Source organism: Ixodes scapularis, unplaced genomic scaffold (genome assembly GCF_016920785.2).
Source record: "Ixodes scapularis isolate PalLabHiFi unplaced genomic scaffold, ASM1692078v2 PGA_scaffold12__126_contigs__length_90152505, whole genome shotgun sequence".
NCBI lineage: Eukaryota > Metazoa > Arthropoda > Arachnida > Ixodida > Ixodidae > Ixodes > Ixodes scapularis.
In genome coordinates this window covers 7,849,216-7,872,878 of record NW_024609838.1, presented here as the reverse complement: position 1 = coordinate 7,872,878, position 23,663 = coordinate 7,849,216, and the positions used below count along the sequence as shown (strand labels likewise).

Here is a 23,663-nt window from a genome sequence, read left to right as displayed (position 1 = left end):
GAAACGCCTGGAATTTACTCAGCACCCTCCAAACGAGTGGATGGGACATTCCTCGTTTTGCAACTTGCTCCGAGTGTCGAGTGGCTGCAACGCCGGAGGGGTGGTGGGGCTGTGTGCAGTGGGAGAATAGAAACATTGACCGCCTGCAAACTTGGTTTACTCGTCCCTCGTCTGTTTAGCGCTGTACCTATTTCCTAGCGGCACAACCAACCGGCCCAACTTTGCGCCGTGCCATGTGCAGCTTTGTGAAGCACGGCTCCACCCTGGTGCGCGAGCTGGCCCTGGGCTCGGTGGTGCTGGCGGGCTTTGTGCCGGGCGCGCACCTGCCCCCGCTGTCCAAGCAGCTGGTCCCGCCCCTGCCCCCGCACCGGATGCAGGGAGACCGCCGGGAGGAGGTCTGCACCACCCTGGCCGCCGGTGAGCAACTGCACGGTGTCGCGCGTGCCGGTGTCAAACTTGGCTGAACTTGGCCGGGCGCCGCATTCGGGAGCATGCTTTGCCACGTTCTTGATGGGGTTCTGTGACGGGGTACCTAATGACCTTAACATTCTGTTTTGTTAAGCTGAGGTTAACTGTTAAAATTGTGAGGCAGAGATAGGTTGGTCGGAAGGTGACTTACATCATGCTGTTGAATCTCTGGCACGAGCGAGAGAGCGCCTGCGCAAGTCGCCGACAACGTCAATTGTGTGGCACGCCAGCCACCGACGAGGACAAAGTCGGCTGGCGGTGGCACACATGACCACTTTCACAATTAATATTAAAGGGACACTGACAGCGTATTTATGCTCGCCGAGGTTTTTATTTGAACATGACCTATAAGAGCCCCAGAACAGAATTTGGTGCTCGAAATTCCTATTCTTTCTGCCTGAATTGGCAGGTTTCAGTCACGCTTACTCGTTTCCATCGTCACGTGGTGTTCAAACTGTGTGTGCAGTATAGACCACTTACAACGTAACCGCTTATAGTGCAGGACCGGGTATAACGCGGCTTTTTTAAACCACCGGTTTGCCTCCCATAGAACTCCATGTAATTGCATACCGCTTAAAATGCAGGCGCGCGCGAAGGGAAATACCGGTTATAGTGCGGTTTTTGGAACAGCGCGCCGACTGACCGACGCAGCAAGCACGCTTCCCTGTGCGACACTAGATAACAACGCAAGCCGCAAGCGGCACTCGCGGGACAAGGAGGTTGCTCGAAGCGTGGAGAAGCGAAGAGAGAGGCTTCAGTTGCCATAGCGACAAAGGGACGCACGCACGTGTCGTTCACGTGCGTGCGTCCCTCCACTGCGTTGGAAACAAACAACCGCAACGACAGACCAATCGCAAGTCGAGGAGAAGTGTTCGCGCGCGTTGCATGCCGGTCGCGGGCCGGCTGCTTCTATCCGCGAACATGGCGTCTGTTGTGATCGTCGATGTCGAGGTGGAAGCTCATCGTTCCGCATAAAAGCGCTATCCTTAACTGTTAATTTTCGTTGTGTGTCGCTATGATAACCCAGCATGTACTAGAAGGGAAGATCCACCTACTCGTGCGGCGATGTCGTGGCGGCACTCTCAAGACGGCAGAAACGCCCGTGTCGTCGTGTTTGTTTACTTCAACTATAGTGGTGCTTTCTAAGCATTTGTGTTTTCGAACATGGCCCGGATTTCTTATTTGGAGCATTTCATGCCTGTGCTCAAGTTGAAGGTATTACTGGCGCGTACCGTATAAAGGATGCGAATTTTCACGCGTTTTCATCACCGGAGAAAAGTGATTAGGGTTAGCCATCCTGAACGCTCGCAACGTCTGTCCGCAACCCGCGACGCCGTTAAAAGGCTGCGCCAGGCAAAAGTCCCTCATTTCTTTCAAAATGTGTGACACACTTGAGAGAGAAGTGTACTAGTCTGGTGAAATAAAGTTTCCTCAAACTAAGCTTTATTTTTCATCTAACATAAAATAAATTGTTTTACAAAGGTAAGTTGTCTCATGGCATGTATTTTGGCCTGAAAAATTTATGTTTTGGTTATGGCGCGGTACCGCTTATAGTGCAGATTTTCGCGACTCCCGCGACATACGTTATATGCGGTCTACACTGTATCAAATATATGAAAAGTCGTGGGCTATCTATAAGTCACACGTTCAATACTAAAAATAAAAAAGAATATCAACCAAATTTTTTGTGGCATCCAAAAAACTGCAAATATGTTGGTAAAAAAAAAAAAAAAATGATGCACAGTTTACAGGAAGTATACCTATGTACAAGTCATTATCTATATGGCGATAAACTGCGGGCTGGACGACGCGATGAAGGCGCACGATGGGCCATCATTGTGACGGACATGGAGCCGCTACTTCGGAACTTGTTCGTGGTACCGGCCAATCAATCTTCAAACACAGAACATAAAGCAGAAGGGATATAAAAGCGAAACAATCGCATGACAAATGGTTTACGCAAGTTCTCCGTTGTCGTAATCTGTTTCAAAAACCGGAGAAGCGGAGGAAAAAAAAAAAAAAGCTGTCAGGTGTAGCCACGTGACTTCCGGCCATAAGCTTCTCTGCTCGTGTTTCGGTTTCGCTTTCGAGCAATTGAGTTTTTAGAGTGCAGCTCTCCGGGTGAAGTGGCGTCGGCATAACCGCGCTAAATTTATTAGGAAATTTTATGTCCCGGAAAATTTACGTCACATGACCTTAACACCAATTCCATTCCCCGCTAAATCTAGCAGAATCTAGCAGGTCACATGACGTCAATTTTCTCGCTAAATCTAGCAGAGAAACTTAATTTGTTCATAGGTGACGTGACACCAAGTCATGTGACGTCATTTTCCCCGCTAAATTTAGCGGGAAAACTGAATTGGAGGAGGAGAGGAGAGGAGGGGATGGAGGAGGGAGAGAGGGTACGGAGGGGGAAGAGGGGCATACCCTCCCCTCCGTACCCTTTCCTCTTCCTCCTCAAGAGCTGCACTCTAATTTCGCATTACAGAGGTTTGTAAACATCTCATTTTTTTTGTTTATGTGACACTGCAGCAAAATATTGATTGGGTGGTCAGCAGCCACAAACATGGGGCTAAAGATAGGAGTAGAGCATAGTAAATAATGGGCACCGACATTGCTGGTCCCGCGAAAATGAAAGAGAAGAAGACCTACACAAGAATGGAAAAAGAAAGCAGATGACATATTAGGCATGTTTGTTTTGCTGCAGAAGTTCTGGTTAACTGTAGTAGTTTCTTTTTTCCAATACACGGTGCCTAGACTACCGTAAAATACCGAGCAAGCGCCCACTCGAAATTTGAAGATAATCGCGAAACTGTGGGGGATGGGCGCATGTGAGGTCATCGATTTTACATATATATGTGTGCATATTTTTTCGGATGTTTCAAATTTTGGGGGTGGGCGCTTAGTGCAGAATGGGCAGATGCACGGTATTCTACAGTAAGTACAGAATTTGCGAGGAATGTTTTTATGCTTCTTAACGTTTACCAAAGATTGGCCAGCAATCTGAGCCCACCGGGACCACCGTTGTCTGCTTCTATGCCTCACCGTTTTGAGGCAGCCGATATATATGGGAAGGTGGTGCACATTTTCCTCTAGATATATTATATGAACTCTTTGCACATGCTGGCACTTGCCCTGGCATCTCATATTGGCAGTGGTTGGAGCGCGGTCTAAATAGGCGAAGTAAAAACGCTCTTGTTCGAGTACCTTTGGAGTACCTCGGTTTTGGGTGAGAACCAACTTGACATTTGGTAGTAATGGCTTCTTTGCAGGCATCGATATCCAAGATATTTCCGTCTCAAATTAGCACGACAGCTTTAGGAAAACCCGGCATCGTAACATTTTTTCATGGTGGCTTGCACAAAGAGGGCTCAGTGAATTTAGACTGGTCCAGGCGAAGGGCAGAGTTCTGCGAGTGAATAGACGAGAGGATTCTCTCCGGTGTGACGTGCGGTCGTTGCATGACCCCACCGCTGTGCCCAGGCCTGCCCCACTTTGCGGCCGGGTACATGAGGAACTGGGGCCGGGACACCTTCATCTCCCTCCGCGGACTCCTCCTGCTCACGGGGAGGCACCAGGAAGCCAGGTGAGGCTCAAGGGCAGACTCCAGGGAGACCCCCGCGGTCACTCCATGGGTCGCCTTGCCAGTTGCGAGCCGGAAAACAGCCGCAGTCAAAAAGCTCACCGTCTTTGTCGTCTTAATCCAGCGTGGGTCATAAGGTAAAAACGTTACTACTACCTTCGCTGGATTAAGGGGGGACGAATGTCTTTAAACAGCAAAACAATGACAAAATTGTTGAGTTTTAAAAAAGTCATAATTTTGAAATCTTTACAGCAGAGAGTATCTTCCCACAATATACGATTGAAAAACTTCATCTCTAGCTATCTGAAAATAGCAAAAATTTAAATTTTTGCTAAAATTAGCAAAAACTTTACTTCGTGTAATGAACCCCCCCCCCCCCCCCCCCCCCCCCCTCACTTTGCATAGATTTTTCGGAAAAAAAATTGTGTTCATTCTGCGAGTAAATACGGTAGTTGGTGCACAGTTGCTAAAACATTGCTGGGTACTGCAGTGACAACTCAAGAAACGCAGGGCGGGCTAAGTGCGAGCATCTTACTGTTGCTCCGCAGTTGATAAGAATTCCGGAGGACAAATTGCGTAGTAAGAATGCTGAACGTAAGAAACTTCTTGCGTTTCTTAGTTTGATAATCGCCGATTTCTCTCGAAATCGGTTCGGGTAACATTAATAGACGCATCTGACAAGTACCCCAAACTGCAAGTCACAATAACTTTTCGTTTGCGAAGTTATTCAGGTTCCAAATTTGGTTTGAGAGGCAGAGGGGCTCTGCTGGGCAGCACTGAAAACGTGACGTTGGATGTCGTGATACGGGGGCATTACAGCTCGTTCCGACAAGTTACAGAAAGTTTGGTGGTGTGAAACAAATGCTGCTTCCACCAACAGAACAAAAAAAGATGCGCAAATTGCGGTATTTTTTAGACTGCCCGCTCGTCCCGCAAGTTGAATGTGTGACGTGACCTCGCTGGAGAGCGTGGGGAAATTGTAATGTTTGATTTGGCATCACCTTCATTTGCTATTTTCTAAATCTGGCTCTTTTACACTTAGAGATAATAAATAGCGAGACGAAAAGAGTCCAGCTTATTCCAAAAATCTGTTTCGGTAGATAGGGTAGCTGAAAAAACCACCGGAGCTCCGCTTTAAGCTCTCTCAAGCTCTAACCTTGCGGCCCCCTCCGTGCCGGCGGGGCATCCGCGCAACACGTAGCGGCCCCTGCCACGTCGGCTGTACAACCGTGGCCCCTTCCCGTTTCCCAGGTTTCTGCTGCTGGCGTTTGGGGGCTGCCTGCGACACGGCCTGATCCCCAACCTGCTGGACAAGGGCACGCACGCACGCTACAACTGCCGGGACGCGGTGTGGTGGTGGCTGCAAAGCGTCCAGGACTACTGCAAGGAAGTCCCCCAGGGCTACCTGCTGCTGAAGGACCGGGTGGCGCGCCTCTACCCGACCGACGACAGCCCACCCCAGGAGCCCGGCGCCAAGGTGGGGACGCTGCACTTTTTGGCGTCTCATGTCGCCTCGCGTGGAGCTCGAGGAAGCGTCGGTGAAACGATTACTGTGTGTGTGACATGCATCTGTTCCGTTGGCTCAATTTCTGACCCCTCCTACAACCCCGTAAAGGGGCTTTAGAACGGGACGAGTTTTCTGCAGTCCGAGCATCTGTAGTGAAAGAAGTGGATGTGTTCCTTCCTTCAATTCCACTCCGCTTTTGCACACTTTTTTTTTTTTTGCCCGAGGATAAGCTTTTTTGTTTTGCTCGTGTCCCCGGGCAGAGGCTTAGAGTGTGCTCATCACGTGGGCTCGGGCAGCCACTCAAACACTTTATCGGCTGTCGTCAAGGCCTCTGCCGTCGTTGTCGGTCCCTGATCTCCTAAAAACGTGAAAGGGGAAGAGACGTAAGGGAGGAATTCAGCGAGGAGGAAAGCCGTCCTGTTTGCTTGGTTGATGTCTACACTGAAAACGGATGCACGCACCGCAACTCTGACAATTTTTTAGAGAAGTGTACAATTTTGTTTTGCTGCGACGGCCTTCATTGTTTTTTGTTTGGGCGACCTTTTTGTGGCCCTCGCAACTGCCTGTGTGTTTGGCAGCAGTGGGGCAGCTGCCCATTTGGCTGCACCTCGCTTCGTAGCCGGGAAGTTGGCAAAACAAAAATGAGCAGCCGTGAGTCGAGACATGGGCGACGCTCGCTCAATCTGTCGCTCCTTTGATTTTATGGTCAACCACTCGGATTGTGGTGATCTCGGCCGTTCCTTCGGAGGTTCTCTGCGACATAATTTGGGGCCTTCTTACGGACACTCAAATGTGTGAAAAGTTTAGAACACTTCACCATTCGGAGCCATTCCGAGCACAAAGAATGCCAAAAGCCAAACAGTTAGAAGCGAGCTTGTTGCGATTGTTTCCGAGCATGCTTACCGTAAAATACCGCGTAATCGCCCCCCCTCGTGTAAGCGCCCCCTCCCTTTTTCCGCACATTTCGCATTTCCATAAACTACCAAGTAAGCGCCCGCCCCCCCCCCCCCCCCCCCTCCCCCTACCCCCTTTTTCCGCTGCCGGTGGCCCCGAAAAAAGTTTCGTTCTGGAAGTTTTGTTTTTATGTGTAGCCAGGGATCCAATCCAATCCAAAAGTAAACGTGAACCACGTGAACCTTTTGTTCGCCATTTTGTTGTTTGACGGCGCCGGAACCAGTCGCGTTACTGCGTGCGCTATGCACTCGTACACTGTGCAAAAGAAGATAGAGGTCGTCCAGTGGCACAGGCTGAATGGCAAGAACGTGCATTGGACATCGCGTCAGTTCAAGCTTGATCGCAAGAGAATCCGCGAATGGGACAAGAGGTATGAAGTGCTTCTTCAAGAGAACTTCGGAAAGTCGAAGTTACGACGCAAGTTGGGAAACGGAGCCCCCGTTTTCAGCAAGAAAGTGGACGACGCGCTTTTTGAATTTTTTGAGTGCGAGAGAAGTGCTGGACGCGCCGTCAGCACTTCTTTGTCAGCGATCGGCTCGCTGACATCGGCGTTGTGGTCCCGGAAGACCGCGACGAGCTGAGGGATGAGTGTGTGGACCTGGTTTTTGGGTCAGATTCTGAAGAATCCTTCGATGGTTTCGACAGCGAATAAAAGGATAAAGTTCGCAAGGAAACTGTCTACGGAAATCATTTTTGGTAAGACTGCAGTCTAGATTGCATACTTTTAGTGGCTGCCATTTTTTTTATCCGCCATCTTGAATATTGGCGCGGAACCAAGGAAGGGCCCCCCCATATTTTGGTTGTATTATCTCTTGAGTTGGGGGGGCGCTTTCTCGGTATTTTACGGTATGTCATTTTCACTGTGGCCGTCGTAGCTACGCGCCTTGTTTATGGGAGGGGAGGTATCATGTTTAAACAATTACATTAAAAGTTTTATGAGCTGTTTTCACTCCTCGAAATGTTATTAGTGTAGTAGTACGTGAAATCAAGCTCTCTACTTTGGTGATATGAGGTTTGTGCTGCCTCATTCCTCGAGGCAGCAGTCTGTTGAATATTTTCAACAGCCATCAAAGAAGACGACGATCATGAGACCTTCTCAGGGCTGCTCTCCCAGGCAGCACATCACTACTCTTTTTCTATCTGCAACAGCGCGATTCGTACACTGGCCTCGTCCCATTAAATTCCCGTTTCCAGTCACTACGCGAGTAAGATCGTCCAGTTATTTAGCAGGAGTCGCACGCTTGGGAATGAATAAGGCGCAGCAGGCTAGCAGATGATGCGGCGTAATTAGAACGAGACTTCTTATGACAGTTTAATCAAGATGCACAACACATATTTTTTGGGCAAATTATATCTACAATTCTTCGTTGGGGTGACGGCTACTGCGCCAGCACGTGCGACGGCTTGGGTAGGACCCTCTCGCGGGGTGACCAATGGGAGGTGTTCTTGCAGGATATGCCGCTGGAAGAAGTGATTCAGGAGGCGATCCAGCGGCACTTCGAGGGCATCTCGTTCCGGGAGCGCAATGCAGGGTACCAGATTGACTCGCAGATGACCCACGAAGGTGAGATTTGCTCGTGGCTTCGCTGAACTGTGCTGAACTGGCATGCACGTTCAGGGAAAGCGCAGGATAAGATCTCCGACTTGGAGGGAGGTTCTTTCGGGCTGTCCGAGCGAGCAAGTGGAAGAATGCAAATGGGTGGGACCGGAGCACATATTTACGGTCGACGCCACGTGCCGTTTAAGCTAGTGATTTGTTTATTTACCGGACCTTTGGCACACATTGCGCATTTTCTGTGGGTCCTTCGAACAAGGAAGTCGGCAGACTTTTAGGTGCTTTAGAGCAGCAACAGATCGCTCCTCTGCCCGTACGTTTTTGCTTCGGTCCTCTTAACCTCCCGAGAAAGTGGACATCTTCACGGGAGGCGCTTATAGTGGCCACACTGATGCCCAGAACCAAGTTCCAGATTGCTCGGCCAAATACGGATCCACGTGGGCTTGCGCAGGCTTCAACGTGGAGGCCGGCGTCGACCTGCGGACGGGCTTTGTGCGCGGCGGGAACGCCCACAACTGCGGCACTTGGATGGACAAAATGGGCAGCTCGGAGAAGGCTGGTAACAAGGGCCACCCGGCCACGCCCAGGCAAGGCTAGTCTCTGTACACTTGGAGGGTTGCACGTTTCATTAAGTGTGGAGGGTCACCACTTCGTGCTGCGGTGCCCTCGCCACGTGGCGCTAGGCAGGAACTCGGAGGTTTCATTACTTGGGGGGTGTCCACCGTCTATTGCTGCGTCTAGGTTCGTAGGGTGCCTCTGGTGTAGCCCACTTCGTAACGTGCACGATTAAATGCGTATCTCTCCCGCGGGTCGTTTGCGGCCACGTCGACGTCAGCCGAGTCGGTCGACTCGGGTGACGTCCCAGCAATCGTGCTGACGGCTGAGCACGATTGCTGGGACAACCAGACTGGGTGTCCGTTTTGAGCGCCCGACTACTCGAAGAAATGAGTTAGCTCCTCACCTTTAATTAGGAAAGAGCCGGAAACACCCCTTGGAAACCCCAAGTGATATGAATGAAGAAACGGCATCTCGACAATTGGGGTTGCAGCTAACTTTCCGACTCCAAAAGGCTTTGCAGTGGTTGCCTTCACAACTGTTCTCTGGTTCATGTTCTTGCGCGACGTGCGTGCGGCGAAGGCTTTCCCGTGGAGGATGTCCATTTTTCTTTATTTTACTCTAACGGCACTCTTGAAGATGCGCTTCGATTTTTAAGAAAGGAAAGGTGGAAAATCTTCACAAACTGTAAACCGATAAATGTTAAAAAAGAAATGCGACATAGATTCTCCTCACTGGGCCCAAACACGGGAGCCCTTTCCAGTTGCAGACTTGGTCTCGATCTCTGTCGTCTGGTGCCAGACGGTCAAGTTGGATTTGGTGGGCAGGTGTGGCACTCTGCCGCCGTTCAGCCGTTGTCTATGACAGCCAGACCATGTGCCGCTCCGCTCGCAGGAATGGATCTGCAGTGGAGCTTGTGGGCCTGTGCAAGTCCACCCTGCGCTGGCTGGACCAGATGTACAAGGAGGGCTTCTACCCTTACAACGCCGTGGAGAAGACTGAGCACGGTGAGTGGCATGGGGACTGGAAGCAGGCCTCTCGACTGAGGACTCTTCAAACGAGCTCAGTGTTGTATGTGGTCTCAAGATGCAGTGGCTCCTTGGTGTACCGCGCTTCTTGATGTGTACCCCAAAAAGGCACAGCTGTCTTGTTCTTTGTGCCCTTAATGGTGATATAGGGCCATAGAAACCGACTCACGAGACATTATCAGAATGGAAAGTGGGGCTAGTTGGTACGGTTTTTCAATATGGAGATATTATCTGCTGGGCCCCTTTCCACTAACAGGTCATAGAGTCTTTGCATGTTGTGATGGTCTTTGTATGTCTAAGCATGTCTTTGTATGGTCTGCTATTGGACCAATAACCACCCTTTGGAATATAGCTCACCTTTCGGTGCATATGCTTGTTTTTCTCTGCATTTGCTACTTAATGCTTTTGACGGCCGAACTCTAGGACTTTGGTGCGCTCTGTGGCTTTAGTTCCGCGGCTTTCCAGTTCATCCGAATAGAAATTAAGACTATATATTGTAATGGTGCAAGTTCACCATTGTCATCCACAACAGTCGCCTGCATTGGCGATGCATGGCTCATGTGTGGGCTCTCGGATTTTGGGCAGTGCTACTTCGGGGCTCGAGCAGTTCCTGACATGTGGTGGAGGCCGCCACATAAGGGAGGTAGTAGAGGGCTTCTGCGAAACTCGATCGAACTAGTTCGATTCCTGTACTATCTGAATTACTTTGAGTGATTTGTAATAGTTGTAATTTGGTACTTTTGATTATTGTTTTGTGCAGCTTTAAAGGTCTGAGCCTCCATTTGATCCTTTCATTGCCTTCATACTCTAAGAATCTTATCAGTGTTGCAGTATAGTGAAACAACTGATTTTATTGCACTTTGACCTTGCTGCCCTATTAATGAACTTGGTGAAACAAAGCACAGAATGCTGAAACAAAAAATTCCATTTGCTGAATTTTGTGTTGGCTAGGCAAGAAATTAAGAAATATATTTTGCCACAAAACATTACCATGCGTCGGTTACCTAGCTTTCGAAGGAAAGTACTTGCGAGGTAACTGCGTTTCTTTTTAATGCGAAAGCATTAACTGGGTCTCATGGAGCGAGCCGCCGTCATCAGCTTTGAAACCACGCCAAACGGCTCTCAAATACTTCTCCAAGTCAAGCCAGCTCCCATTCGCCGGTTAGCCACGGCACCTCTTACACCGCTTCAATCCCATTGGCTAGCGCGCGTCGACCAGGCTCCCCTTCGCTGGACACGCAGCGCCATGAGGTGGTCCGTCGTTGAAACTGACGTGCAGCGTCAGTTTCAACGACCGGCCACCTCATGGCGCTGCGTGTCCAACGGCGCCAGTCGGCGCGCCAGCATGCGTACAGCAAGAATTATGTACATGCTTTCGCATTCACAACTCATAAGAAGTGCTTAGGTGTACCTCAATCTTTTTAAATGTCATGTTTAATTGTAACAAATATTACTTTTCATGCACTAGTAATTCTCAAATTGTAATTAAATTACATATATTCAAAATACAAAATGTCCCTCCCACAAAAAAAAAAAAAAAATTTACAGGGCTTTTTTTTTGTTTTAAACTAAACTATGCATTGCCGAACGCTCATTCTTCACCCAAATGTAGTTGAATTAGGCACCAAAGTATTATGACTGACCGTTATCTTATTCAGAAGATATAAATGGTTTTATAAAATTTTAATGGAAAAATGGCAGTCAACGGAGCTAGCTCTCAAATGCATGTAGTTTAACGGCGTCATTTACCGAAAACAGACAAAACGGATCCCATGTTTCCATTGAAATTTTCAGCAAATCACTTGTAACTTTTGTCCGAGATAACGGTTAGTTCTGAAACTTTTGGACTCTGGTTCGGACCACTAGCACTACATTTGGGCGGAGAATGAGGGTTTGGTCATGCATATAGTTAATCTTTGCAACCACAAAAACCCCTTAATTTTTTTTTTAACATCCCATAGTTTGTTGAAAATGGTGCATAGTACTGTTGCTTGAAGACCCGCTGGGCATGACGAGCGGAAGTTGTATGTTCCTTCCGTGGCACGTGTGTTTGCAGGTGTGAAGACGGTGATGACCTTTGACCAGTGGGGGTCGCTGATCAAAAAGCACTTCGAGGGCTGCTTCTGGGTGCCCCCCGCGAACGAGCCCACCTCCCCGGACGACCTGCATCCGCACCTGACCAACCGGCGCTGCATCTACAAGGACTGCTACGGGGCCGCACCCCCTTGGTCTGACTACCAGCTGCGCCCAAACTTCCCCATTGCCATGGTGCTGGTGAGGCATGCCCGGATCTGCCCGGTTGCACACCTGGTTGGGGTGGGGGGGGTGGATGTTGGGGTAGACAAAGGTCGCAGTGGAGCACAGCGGGTCATAAGCGCCAACGTCGGTGGTTCCGAGAGAGCCAACGAGAAAGAGAGCGACAAAAGAGGGGGTCAAGAAAGCGCAGAAAAAGTTAGGCATGTTTGTTTTGCGGGCTCATCGAAGTTTTTCAGTTGCTGGTCAGCTTTAGTAAGTCCTTACTACAGTGCGCGACACCACATTCTCTTGCCAGATTTCAGCTAGAATAGACTGGGAAGTAACCCTGCGAGCTATATTTTGCCACTGCCTCGCTCTAGCCCTGCCGGTGGGGCTGGGCCTTGCTAACGACCTAGCCCTGGCTCCCTCCATGTTCCTACATTCCGAGGTGGCCGAGGTCAATGCAAAGATGGCAAACCCTTTCCTTTAGATTCAATAGACAAACTCCATGGTTAACGCAGAGCATTCAATCTCTCGTTGGCTAGGCACGACTGGAGGGGAGACTGCGACGGGCATTGCCCAAGCCCCGCTGTACGATGCCCCGAAAACGTCTCCAACTGGTGTGTCTAGCGTCCTATTCTGCTCGTGCATCGGAAATAAATAATGTCACAAATGTCATGCTGTCGGATGTCGCAATCCTGGCGATGGGAGTATAAGCTCCGAAAAAAAAAGCACGAGAGAGTGCGAGTGTCACTGTTGTCGCGGCATCCGAACTCTTGGCTGCCAAAGCTTTTACGGACCATCAAGCTGGAGACTGATCTGCAGCAGAACAGGTGTCTGGCATGTCCACCAGCTGCCATGACACCCTCGCAGTCGCGGCCGGCGACAACGTGACGCTTCTGTCGTCGCCAGATTCGAGGGAGCATTTCTTGGGACGTGGCAAACACCAGTCGGAGATGCGTTCTAGGCACCATACTTGCAGTGGCCGATACCTCGTAGGGTGTGTGCTGAGGGGGTGGCGTCTGCAGGCCCCCGAGCTGTTCACGGTGCAAAGGGCCTGGGAGGCACTGAAGGTGGTGCGGGAGGTGCTCGTTGGACCCTTCGGCATGAAGACGCTGGACCCCAGGTGGGGCCCTGTCTGCTCTAGAATGCGTGCTCTAGAGCAACTCTGTGTGCTTTGCTTGCGAAGCGGAGCATCGCGACGGTCTCAGATTTTTTACTTGAGTTATTGTGGAAGAAGCGAATGTTGCTATTGCAGAAGACGCAATGGCACGGGGCACAGTTCACCGGGCATGCACCCACGAAAGTGCGTGCACACTTGCAGCGTTGTCAGCTGTTACGGCCGCCTTGAAATAGTGCTTGCGTTATAAAAAGAATTCTGTGTCTAAGTGGCACATTGTGTCTAAAGCTTTAAGAAGCTTCCTGCTAGTAAGACTTCATTGTCGACATTTTGTGAATGCAAAGCGAAAAATGTGTCCCTCCTCAAACCCAATACTCCGCGAGGCAGCACCGTAGTCAAAGTTTGCGCATGTGGCACCTTCTCTGCCAATGAGGAGTTGGCAACGAAAGAAAGGCGACATCCTGGTTCCGCCATTCAGTTGCTCCTTGCACCAGACTCGCTTTGCCCCAGTGCCGACTTCCCTGGCGAGCGAGGGGCATGCCGAGATTGTATGCATCTAAATTTGGGGAGTCAATTTTGCGGGAACGAAAGCTGGGGCGGTGGATTTTGTCTCCGACTGGAGCGAAGTGGCACATGTGGACATGTCCTGTAACGCCGACGGCAGGTGGCGCATCATGCTTAGCCCTCGCTCGCTCTATAGAGTTTGGTACGAGCGAACGAAAGGGATGCCACTTTTTGTTGGGGGCGTCATAAACTACACCTTCTTCATCAGACCTCCGGTTTGAGAAAAATATTTCTGGCAAATTGTGTTTTTTATAGGTTGATAGAGCAGCCTGAAAGGAGGAAACTCTCCCTTAATTCTTCCTTTCCATTCGTGAAAGAGGGAGACCCTTCTTTCTGTGGGGCGTAGCTCTGAGACTTGCTCCTGTGGGGTGAAGAGAAGAGTGTGAGAGGGAACAGAGGGGAGGAAACTGGGAACCGGTTTTCTGCCCTGCAGAAGACGATTCTGCTATTTGCAGCGCGAGGGTGAGAAAGGGGCTAGCCTTCCGCTGCTCGCGCCTTGGACAAGTTCACATTGTTCCGAGAGGAGGGAGTGTGTTCAGGCACTATTTGCCGGTTCAGTTTGGACGGGTTGACTGGAACGTGTCTTCACCTAATGTGTGTAGCGTCCAAGGCCGCTCGTGCATTGAAACAATCCCAATGTGGCAACATAATATGCCACACGAGCCAGCGTGTCACGCCCTCGGACGTCGCGATCCTGGAGATTGGTTGTAGAAGTTCTGGCAAAAATATTGCACTCACGCGAGTGTCGCCATTGTCACAGTGCGTTAACTCGTGGCTGCTGTAGTTTCCACGGGCCGTCCAGCTGGAGAGCTTGATGGCAGAACGGGCATCTGCCACGGTCATTCATCTCTGCTGTCATGTCGTTACCAGGATTGCACTATGAAATAGCCCGACACAAATATCACATTACAATTTGGAAGCCGAGGAACCAAAGAGGAGGGAGCAGTAAGCACGCCATTCAGAGACACATTCCAGGCACAAAAGTTTTGATGCATTATTGCATTTCCCTCTCCCCGGCACAATGTCCAACTCTCTGCGACGTATACTGTGCCCCCGTCATCCACCGTCCCAGCTGCACGGTCCCAGTGGGTTTTTCGTATTGTGCGAGACTATGCATGCACAGATCATCAGACTTCAGCTTTCCTGCGGCCAATTTATGTGCGCTTGATAAACTACTGAGGATGCCTTGCTTTTGCTCCAACTGGAGTTTAGTTTCTCTTACTATAGACCGACACGCTGTTTACAAACAAACCCGCGTTTGCCCACACCAGGTGTGGGCACTGCGCTTGCGCAGAAACCAAATTCGCGCGAAGCGAAGCGTCTGCGCATGCGCAGTGCCGTCGACAGCGCCACCGCAGCTGCGTGACGTCAGGGCCGCGTGTTGGTCTATAGAATGGAACCTGGGAGTGGTCACTGGTCACTGCCTTTCAACATGCTCTTGGCACTTTTTTTTGTGTCTGACAGTTGCATTTAATTTGTTCCCTCAGTGATCTGAACTACAACGGCTACTACAGCAACAGCAACGACTCAAATGACTACAAGGTGGCACATGGATTCAACTATCACCAGGGTCCTGTGAGTGCTGTCACTTTAATGCCACGCAACCTGCTGTGCTTTCCAGCATCATTGAGATTGACTATGCTCGAAAGTGCTTGCAATTCTCAGCCTAAACACTTGGGTTTTCTCCTATTGCCCCTAATGTGTGTTTAAGGCAACTCTATTAGTTTCTAAGCTTGCAGGGTTTGCTTATGAATTCTGCTACTATTTATTAAACCCTCTGGACCCTAATTTTTTTCTGGAAAGGGTGGAGGAGGTGAAAGTGCAAACATGGTAAAGAAATAGTACTTTATTCAGCTTAAAACACGAATGACCTGATTAAAACAAACAAAATCAAAGACGGTCGGAATTCCACTCGATTTGGGAGAGCTAATTTTGCAGGAACATAGGATCTTTACTGTTCCAGCCAGGCGCGTGGTACCTAAAACAAAAAGTTGTTCTGCGAGGGCCTCGAAGCAAGAATCTTTTGTTTGGCAGATCTGTCTACCCAGACATTCATTTTGCTTAAAGGGGTCATGAAACGAATTTTGGGTTGGGATGGATGATTTTAAATTGGGACTTTATTAGTTGCATATAGTTTAGTTGGCCAAAAGAAAGAGGCTAGAAAGTCAAAAGCCAGCTTTTCGGTACGAACATTTGAAAATATAGCGGACTATTTTGTACCTTCTTGGCCTTCGAAAGTTCTCCGCCTTTTCACTATGATGCATCCGCGGTCCCGAAAGCGCGTCACCGGCGCCAAACTGACATCAGCATAGCCCAGCTCGTGCATTGGGCACGAGAACTGCGTCATTCGGACGTATGCGCTCGTCAACAATCAATCCGTCGACAAATATTTGGATTTGCGTTCGTGGCCAATGAGTGCCCTGACGGAACTTATTGTCACTGGAGAATGACAAGTTCTATGGTGTGCATAAAAAGCCGGTGGAACCTAGGAGTCATCGCACCGGTGCCGAAGGAATGTCACGACCATGTGATTTCACAATTCGCATTTGAGTGGAGGATTAATGCTAAGGAGGAAGAAGTAGGAAAATCGTTTCATGATCCCTTTAAGTTAAAACCGAAGAGAGAGAGAGAGAGAGCAACTTGTGCTATGTCTGCTTCTTGCATGCACAGGAAGGTGTTTCTTCTATCCAACCCTCCATAATCTGCGTGAAACGATTCCTAACAGCACAGACACTGCATTTAAAAGACTGCTAGCCTCGTATTTGCAGCTTCTAGTGGCAGTTATTGAAATAATCAATAAAACCAAGCTTTGGCCCTTGCTATGGTGCCTGGAACATGACTCCAACTGGTGCTCTTACGAGGGGCGTTCATGAAGTTTTTATTATTGTCACGAAGGAATATAGATTCAGAAATCAAACTCGAGTAGGAGTCGAGACTTTCTCTACATGTTCGCGACCAAAATTTACCCACTTTTTCCAGCGATGCACCACATGCCGGAGGCCATTGTTATAAAACTCCTCGTCTTGAGTGTTCAGGAATCGCTCCACTTGAGCAACCACTTGGTCGCCGTCCTTGAAATGCTTTCCTCTTATTTGGCCGCACTAGAAGCGTCTGTGCCATTTAACCGAAAGTGTCGTAAACTTGGACATTGTCCCCGAACAACGCTCCCAGATTGGAATGAATATCCTTGGCATTGCTTCCCTTTAAAGGAAAAAAAAAAGAATGGATCACTGCATGTGCTTGGCACCGACAGGCGGTGCCATTTTTGTTTCATCTCCCTAGCGGCATTCCGAGCTACTATAGCATGCAATGTTTATACTGTGCAGAAACTAGAGGGACGCACACTCATGTTGATGCCCGTTTTGTTCCGTTTCCTTTAATTTTTTGTGCCAATAATACAAACTTTATGAACGCCCCTCGTACCGTGTCCAAAGTGTCCCTCGATTCCTGCCCGATGTCGTCGTAGAGGTGTCACATTGTCAGTCACAACTTTGGCGGTGGTGCACGTAGCAGACGACTGTTCTGCTGCAGGTCGCTCTCCACTTTGACAGCCCACAGAAGCTTTGGCAGTCAGGAGTTGGGACGTTGCGACAACAGCGACACAGACATTTGCTCGCGCTTTTTGCCGGAAATTTTATGACCAACCAATGGTGCATCCGACAGCTTTTCCAATGTCATTTGTTGCCACTTTGGGACCTCTTTGTATGCTTCGGCAGATGCTAAACACACCAGTCGCAGATGCGTTCCAGGCACCATACGTCTCGCGCGCTATTGCTCGAGGCGAGAAGAAATAGTTTGTCCCGCTGACCGCAAGTGTCCTGTGCAGGAGTGGCTGTGGCCCATGGGCTACTACCTGCGGGCGCGGCTGTACTTTGCCCACAAGGTGGCCAACAGCGAGGCAGCCTTGCAGGAGGTGCAGGCTGAGATCAGGGAGGTGTTGGCCAACAATGGCCAGCTCATCCAGGCGTCCCCCTGGAGGGGCCTACCAGAACTGACCAACCGCAACGGCGACCCTTGCCTGGACTCGTGCCCCATTCAGGCCTGGAGCCACGCCTGCCTACTGGAGGTCCTCTACGACATGCAGAAGATCTAGGACCACAGGAAGTCTTGAGGCCCCCCCAAGGCCCCAGGGTTTTTCAGACTTCTCGGACTTCCGAGACTGAACTGTGCCTGTGGGAGCTCTAGGGCTTTCGAGGTATCTCGAGTGGAAGGGATCTTCAAAACCTTTGGACTTCTGGGCACTTTGGGTCTTTGACATGTTTAGTTCCTCTAGTCACTTTATGGCCCCTACATTATCTAGGGGTTTTATGGATGGGCTTCAAGAGCTCAAGGAGTTGTAAAAGCTTTATCAGACCGAGGGTCGTAAGGTGTCCTTGAACCTCTGGGCCCTCTGGGCCTTTAGGATCCGTGGAGAGCTCTGAAAACTTTGGGAACTCCCGAGAGCTCGGAGATCTCTAGCAACCGCTGGACTCCTTCGTTTCGTTTCGTTTTTGCCACAGTTGACCGAAAGTTGTCCAACGGAGTCTTCGAACCTCCATACCACCTGGGCTTGTTTACAGCCCTTGCCAGAGGTGCCGGAGGAATGCTGCTTCTTGAGGATGGTTCGCTAAATTGTTCCGCTTTTTCCCATGTGGCTGGCAAGGAGCTCTAGGCAAGGATGCCCACAAGGATGCCCTTTTGAAAAAAGTTTAGCCACCTAAACCGCTGTGGTCAGTCTGTGTTTTGAACTATTTTGTAGAAAATGGGTGTTTATTCTAAACTAGGCAACCTGTTCAGAGCGAGCCTCGGAGTAAAGCTAACATAATTTTAAGTTTTAGGACCTTGGTGTTTTTTTTTTATTCGCTTTAGCATGGGTTCCTAAAGCTTGGAGCATGTTATGATGCCGATATAGGATATTCACAAATGCGATACTGATAGCCCGCTGGCAGTTCATGAGCATAAATATAAAGCATCATTGGGGTCACTAGTTGTACTGCCTGCCAAGCTATGCAGCTTCTTCATGAAGTTGTTAAAATTGCACTTCTCGTAAAAGCCTTCATACTTATCGACTGCTGAAGGATGCTTGTTTAATTGAGGTCACAAATGGTGGGCTGCAAGATGGCATGTGCTTTGGAAACCGGGATGAATACGAAACTGACATGCAAATGTTCAGGACAAAACACACACACACACAAACTATGTACCTAATCACAATATTTGGCAGTCTGGACACGAATGTGTTTAAGGAGCCTTGAGCACACCAATAAGTAAACCCCATCCTTGGGAGTTGTGCTGTTCATTGCCTCAGCACTTCCGGCATCGAGCATTTTACAAATCTGATGCGTGCAATCTGAGCCAGTGCTACTCACAATAATTTCAACTTTTATGGTACGTGTATGACGTTATCTAATGTGCACTTGCACATTCTTGTTTCTAATGGAGACCCTCTCCTTTACAATACTCAAAAATAAAATTGTGCCATGTTGAGCTTTTGGAAATTGAGAAGTGTGTCCAATGGAAGTGCTATATTGCCAGTTTTCCTTCCAGACTATCAAAATGTCAGACGTTCCTTCTCTCGAAGTTGATGTTTAATAAATATATTTATTATTTCTAAGAGGATCCATGACTTGTCCCAAGAGTTGTGTGCAGTGTTCTGGAAGGCAAGAGTGCACTTTCAGAAAACGCGACATGTGTGCAGTAACCAGAGTGCAACGTGCCTTTGACAGCTCTGCATACCACTTGAAAGATGGAGTATAGGTGGCATATGCAAGGTCTTTTGCAGTTATTGAAAGCAAGGTACAAGTTTTTTTTGTTTTTTTTTATGCATGTACATAATGTGATTGGTATATTTTGAACTTTGGGGAATGCAAATGTTCGTCATGCGATGGGCAGTAAAAATGTTGCGCGTCGATACGTGCAAGCCCGACTGACTTTGCTTCGGATATATTGTAAGGTTTGCCCATCATATATGCTAGGCAATAAAATTTGGGTCTGGAAGTGTGGCAGCCTCTTGGTCAATTTGTAGACAACCAAAAAGTGTGCAGAAAAAAAAAAAAAAAAAAAAAAATGCTAGATTTATTTTTATTCTACGGAAAAGGTCAGTATTCACAGAATGGGTTACCACCGCATCCTTCAGGGCTTGTGGTGGGCATTGCGGTTTTCTTTTCTTCGCTTATGTCATGCTATTTTATTCCAGACTGTCCGTTTTTTTATGCGATGGTGGGAACGTTGTCGATTTGTTTTATCTCGTAACCTGGCCAAACCTTAAACATTGGCAATTTAACAGACAGAAAAGACCACTTTGATACAGACAAAGCCAGCCAGCTTAGTGTCTAGTGGTAGAAAGCCGAGCTGTTTGGGCACGTTTTGAGTTTTGTTCCCATTCTCAATTTACCACTATTTTGTAGATATCCTCCAAAGTATGTGTTGGATTTTGCGACGGTTTCAGTGGCTTTCCGTTGCACTTTCCTTAGGCGTCTAGACTCCCAAACACATACTGAACTAAAACAGGTTTATTGCAAGAACTAGGAATGGGTGACTTCTCGGTCGACGGCCGGACTCTCGGAGACTGCAGCGAAGACTGGCTCCCCTCGGCTCGGGACGGGGGGTGATCCTCAGGACGGGCTGGTCGCTGGCGCGATTTGTAGCCTGGCCGTCATACGGTCCTCCGTCAAGGGGTGCCACTCTTCGCAGCCGCGCCCAAGAGAACAGACTGTCGGGCACTTAGAAGTATTTCAGGAGGTCTGGCTCGATGGCCTGTGGAACAAAAGCCAGTCGCTTAAAATGTGGAATGGTGGAGCGAAGCGTAGAGCAGCGTTGCAAACGTAAAGGCCCGTTTGCACATTTCCGTGTGATTGGGACAGAGTAATCTTCTATTATGAGCAACTATCCTGGGAAAAGTGGGGCCATTCATTGTTGTGGAAATGCTCGAGACACTTGCTGCGCATCACTCCTGGGAAAAACATGGCGTCTGAAATCTAGCTCAGTGCTGCGCTGTGCCACCATGATCTTCCCAAAGGCTACACGTTGAAAGCGCCTCCTGCATCAACGCACCTTGAGCTACTTTTAAAGCATAAAGGGGCTTTTTACAAAAGAATGCACACTGGTGCCATCTACGAGGTGACCCCGGAAGTGCATTTCACTAGAGCAAAGCTCAAGCGGGATTTGTCAGATCAGTACTACCTATGAGAAATGGTAATAACAATGTATTTTTTCAGCCCCCCCCCCCCCCCCCCCCCCAAGAAAAAAAGATAAATTGGTAACATACAGAAACAAACGGTTCTACGGCTACCCAGTAGATGGAGCCAGTATGCTCTCTGGCCGCAAAAAAGGTTTTAAGTCACACAAGCGGTTGCAAGTGTGCAAACCAGCCACTGAAAGGCCCTAAATGTCTTGCCAGGCAAATGGCAAGCTTTGGAGCATGCGCAAGCTTTCTTATTCTCCAACCCTCGGCAGCCATCAGATGAAAACCCGGTCTTTCAAAGTACTTGATGGATGAGAAAACGCCGGCTACAATTGTTGCGCTCGAGCGGTCAAGCCCAAAGTCGCTTTCATCGGGTAGCGGTCTTTTCTTGCCAGCGAAGCATCTGCACCGCACATGCCCCAATGCGATTTCAGATTCAGACGAGCCACAGAACAAAGAACCAACTACGCGGCTGCGCTCTCTGTCGGTTGGAAGCGCAAGCACTCACCAGGGGCTCTGTAGTGGGAGCGTACCGCTTCACTGGCTGACCGTCCTTGTCGATCAGAAACTTTGAGAAGTTCCACTTGATGGCACTGCAATGGCAAGGTTAGAGTAACTAAATGACAAAGCATTCCTTTCCCTGCTAATTCTTCCTTGGTGGAGGAGAGATGCTCAAAAAAATACTTCCGAATGACACTGTTGCAGCTACTCTGCTCTGCAAGCTGCACATATACAGTTACTCTAGACAAGGTCAGAAGGTCTTATGAGCAGTTTCCATGGTGGATTTTGAGTGCGGTAAAAGCGAGCGCGCGCTTTCACGCACAATATGATGCCAACAAAAATACCGCTTCATATACACCGAGTAATTTCTCCATTAATGTGTACTGAGCTGGAGAGGCTATTTGAAAGAACCCAAGTGTACATACAAACAGACCTAGAAGCAGTAGCCAAAACTATGCGCTTGTGAAGAGTTGCCACAGCTCGTGCACTTTGCAAACGAAAACAAAATGGGCCTCAAAAAGGTTGATATGCAGTCACGGTACAGCAGAGAGTGTGCAATAACACTCCAGGAAAGTTAGTTCAGGGTCTGGCAAGCCTGGGGTTGGACTCACTCCATCAAGAAGCCAGACTGCTTGTGCTTGAGGTACTTCCAGAGCGGATGGGCCTGGTCCCCGTTGACGTTCACCTTGCTGAACATGTCGAACTGGACGTTGAACTTCTTCGCAAACTCCTTGATCTCTGCCTCCGTGCCGGGCTCCTGGAACGGGTTGCCGTGTTTACCTTTCTTCACCAGTTAGCGGGGTTCGCAACTTTCCACCTGGGAACTGCTCAGCTTAAGTGGCTTATGATGAAAGAAATGCTCTAGCGCCACGTGACAGGTGCCCGTTTGTTTGTTCAATCCACGTTGCAATGATGCCTCGAGATCAAAATGCTCGCTTACCTGACCCCCGAACTGGTTGCAGGGAAATGCGAGGATGCGCAGACCCTTGGATTCTGCAAACTTCTCATGCAGCTCTTGGAGCTGCTGATAGTTTTTGTTGGTCATGCCTCACTTGGAGGCCACGTTCACGACCAGAGCTACATGGCCCCTGCACAAAACACGTAGAGATAAGCAACTCTGGGCAGATAAGCAACTCTGGGCAGATAAGCAACTCCCGCCCGAGTGTGGAGACTGGACCCGCTCACAGACGTAACAAAACGCCTCATTGGCGCGGCGGCCCTCGGAGCCGAGAAATCGTTTTGTCGACAAACAATACCACTCGAGCGCGGCCAACCCGCGTTCTGCTCCCGCGAGCAGAGTTGGCCTTGGCGAGTGAGGCAGGTTGCAAATGGCGGTGTTTGGATGTTCCTTTCCGACAAGCGGTGTGGCGAAGGTCACGCCACGCTACGCAGGAGGGCCACGCACCTGTATTTGGACAAGGACACTTGGTTTCCGTCAATGTCAACGGCGTCGAAATCGTAGATGGAAGCAGCCGTCTTCCAGCCGTCACTCGCGGCAGTTGCCTGCGGGTGGGAAGCTATCAGGCATGCGAGAAGAAACTCAAAACGGAGGCCACCACTTACCATGGCTCTGCGTGCGCCTGTCCGGAGCGCTCTGCAAACAGAATACATTGAATCGGTAAGGAAACGGATCGACCACCCCCGGACCGTCCGGCTACGCCGTCAGAGGCACTGGGCCGGCGCGGAATCAATACGCACATCATTACGCCGCTTTCGACGCCCGGTGACGGTTACTTTGCTGCACTCGGCAAACAGCACGTCGATTCGAGCGCTCGAAACGCTTAGACGGCTTTCGATTAATCTACCGCCGACTGCCTGATCCGAGAAGCCGGTGGTGCAGCGAACGATAACGGGCCGACAGACTAAAAATAGAAACGGGCTGACGAGGTCTTTTTCAACCTGGCGGAAGTACAGATCTGCGTCGTAAACACTCACCTGCAAGAAAACAAAGCGAAGGTAAGGAAACAACGCACTTACCTTTAAAGTATAACAAAACTTGGTTGTTCGTTTGTTTCTTGGAGTTTCGCAGATCCACCCTCCTACCCTCCTGCAGCGCCTTCTAAAGCTTTCTGAACGGAGCGACGACAGCGACGGAGCTGACGGCTGACGGAGCCGACGGAGCCAACGGAGCCAGACGGAGCTATCTCGCTATCCGTCGAATCGGATTCGCGGATGATAGTTGATCACATGGGCAACAACATACTACTGTGGCTTAAAAGGGGGTAGTGTAGCGACCGTGTAGCCTCCATCGCGCATCGGGAGCGGCCGGCGCTTGGAAGACGGCGACGTCACGATGTAGGGGGCGCTCCGCTCGTTAACACCGCGACGTCTCCGGCTCCGAGTCCGTGGAGAAGTGCCCGGAGGGCCCGGAGCTCGTTGTCGGGTGCATTGAGACGCAATAACAGCGCTTTAATTTTTTTTTTTTTTTAAT

General features: G+C 49.5%; 1 protein-coding gene and 1 pseudogene across 4 annotated transcripts in view; one reads left to right on the top strand and one right to left on the bottom strand.

Moving 5' to 3' along the window:
- LOC115328525 (glycogen debranching enzyme) overlaps positions 1–19,545 on the top strand; it is a 61,076-nt gene extending 41,531 nt beyond the window's left edge. The window contains exons 19-28 of the mRNA XM_040209077.2: positions 242–417; positions 3,952–4,054; positions 5,303–5,528; positions 7,965–8,076; positions 8,519–8,654; positions 9,517–9,629; positions 11,707–11,924; positions 12,914–13,011; positions 15,057–15,144; positions 17,396–19,545. Coding sequence (XP_040065011.2) covers positions 242–417; positions 3,952–4,054; positions 5,303–5,528; positions 7,965–8,076; positions 8,519–8,654; positions 9,517–9,629; positions 11,707–11,924; positions 12,914–13,011; positions 15,057–15,144; positions 17,396–17,662 — 1,537 coding nt within the window. The 3' untranslated portion in view covers positions 17,663–19,545. The remainder of the gene's footprint in view (positions 1–241; positions 418–3,951; positions 4,055–5,302; positions 5,529–7,964; positions 8,077–8,518; positions 8,655–9,516; positions 9,630–11,706; positions 11,925–12,913; positions 13,012–15,056; positions 15,145–17,395) is intronic.
- A 500-nt stretch (positions 19,546–20,045) lies between these two features.
- LOC115316661 lies at positions 20,046–23,264 on the bottom strand (annotated as a pseudogene). Of its 3 annotated transcripts, none has more exons than XR_003917913.4 (7): positions 23,210–23,264; positions 22,796–22,826; positions 22,638–22,735; positions 22,173–22,320; positions 21,844–21,989; positions 21,240–21,324; positions 20,046–20,304 (listed from the first exon to the last, which is right to left on the bottom strand). The product of XR_003917913.4 is annotated as a phospholipid hydroperoxide glutathione peroxidase-like, transcript variant X3 (transcript). The 3 variants fall into 3 exon arrangements; XR_003917912.4 differs by lacking the exon at positions 23,210–23,264 and adding an exon at positions 22,931–23,144; XR_006077542.1 differs by lacking the exon at positions 23,210–23,264 and adding an exon at positions 22,931–23,093 and having other exon boundaries at positions 22,638–22,826.
- Positions 23,265–23,663: the final 399 nt, after the last annotated feature.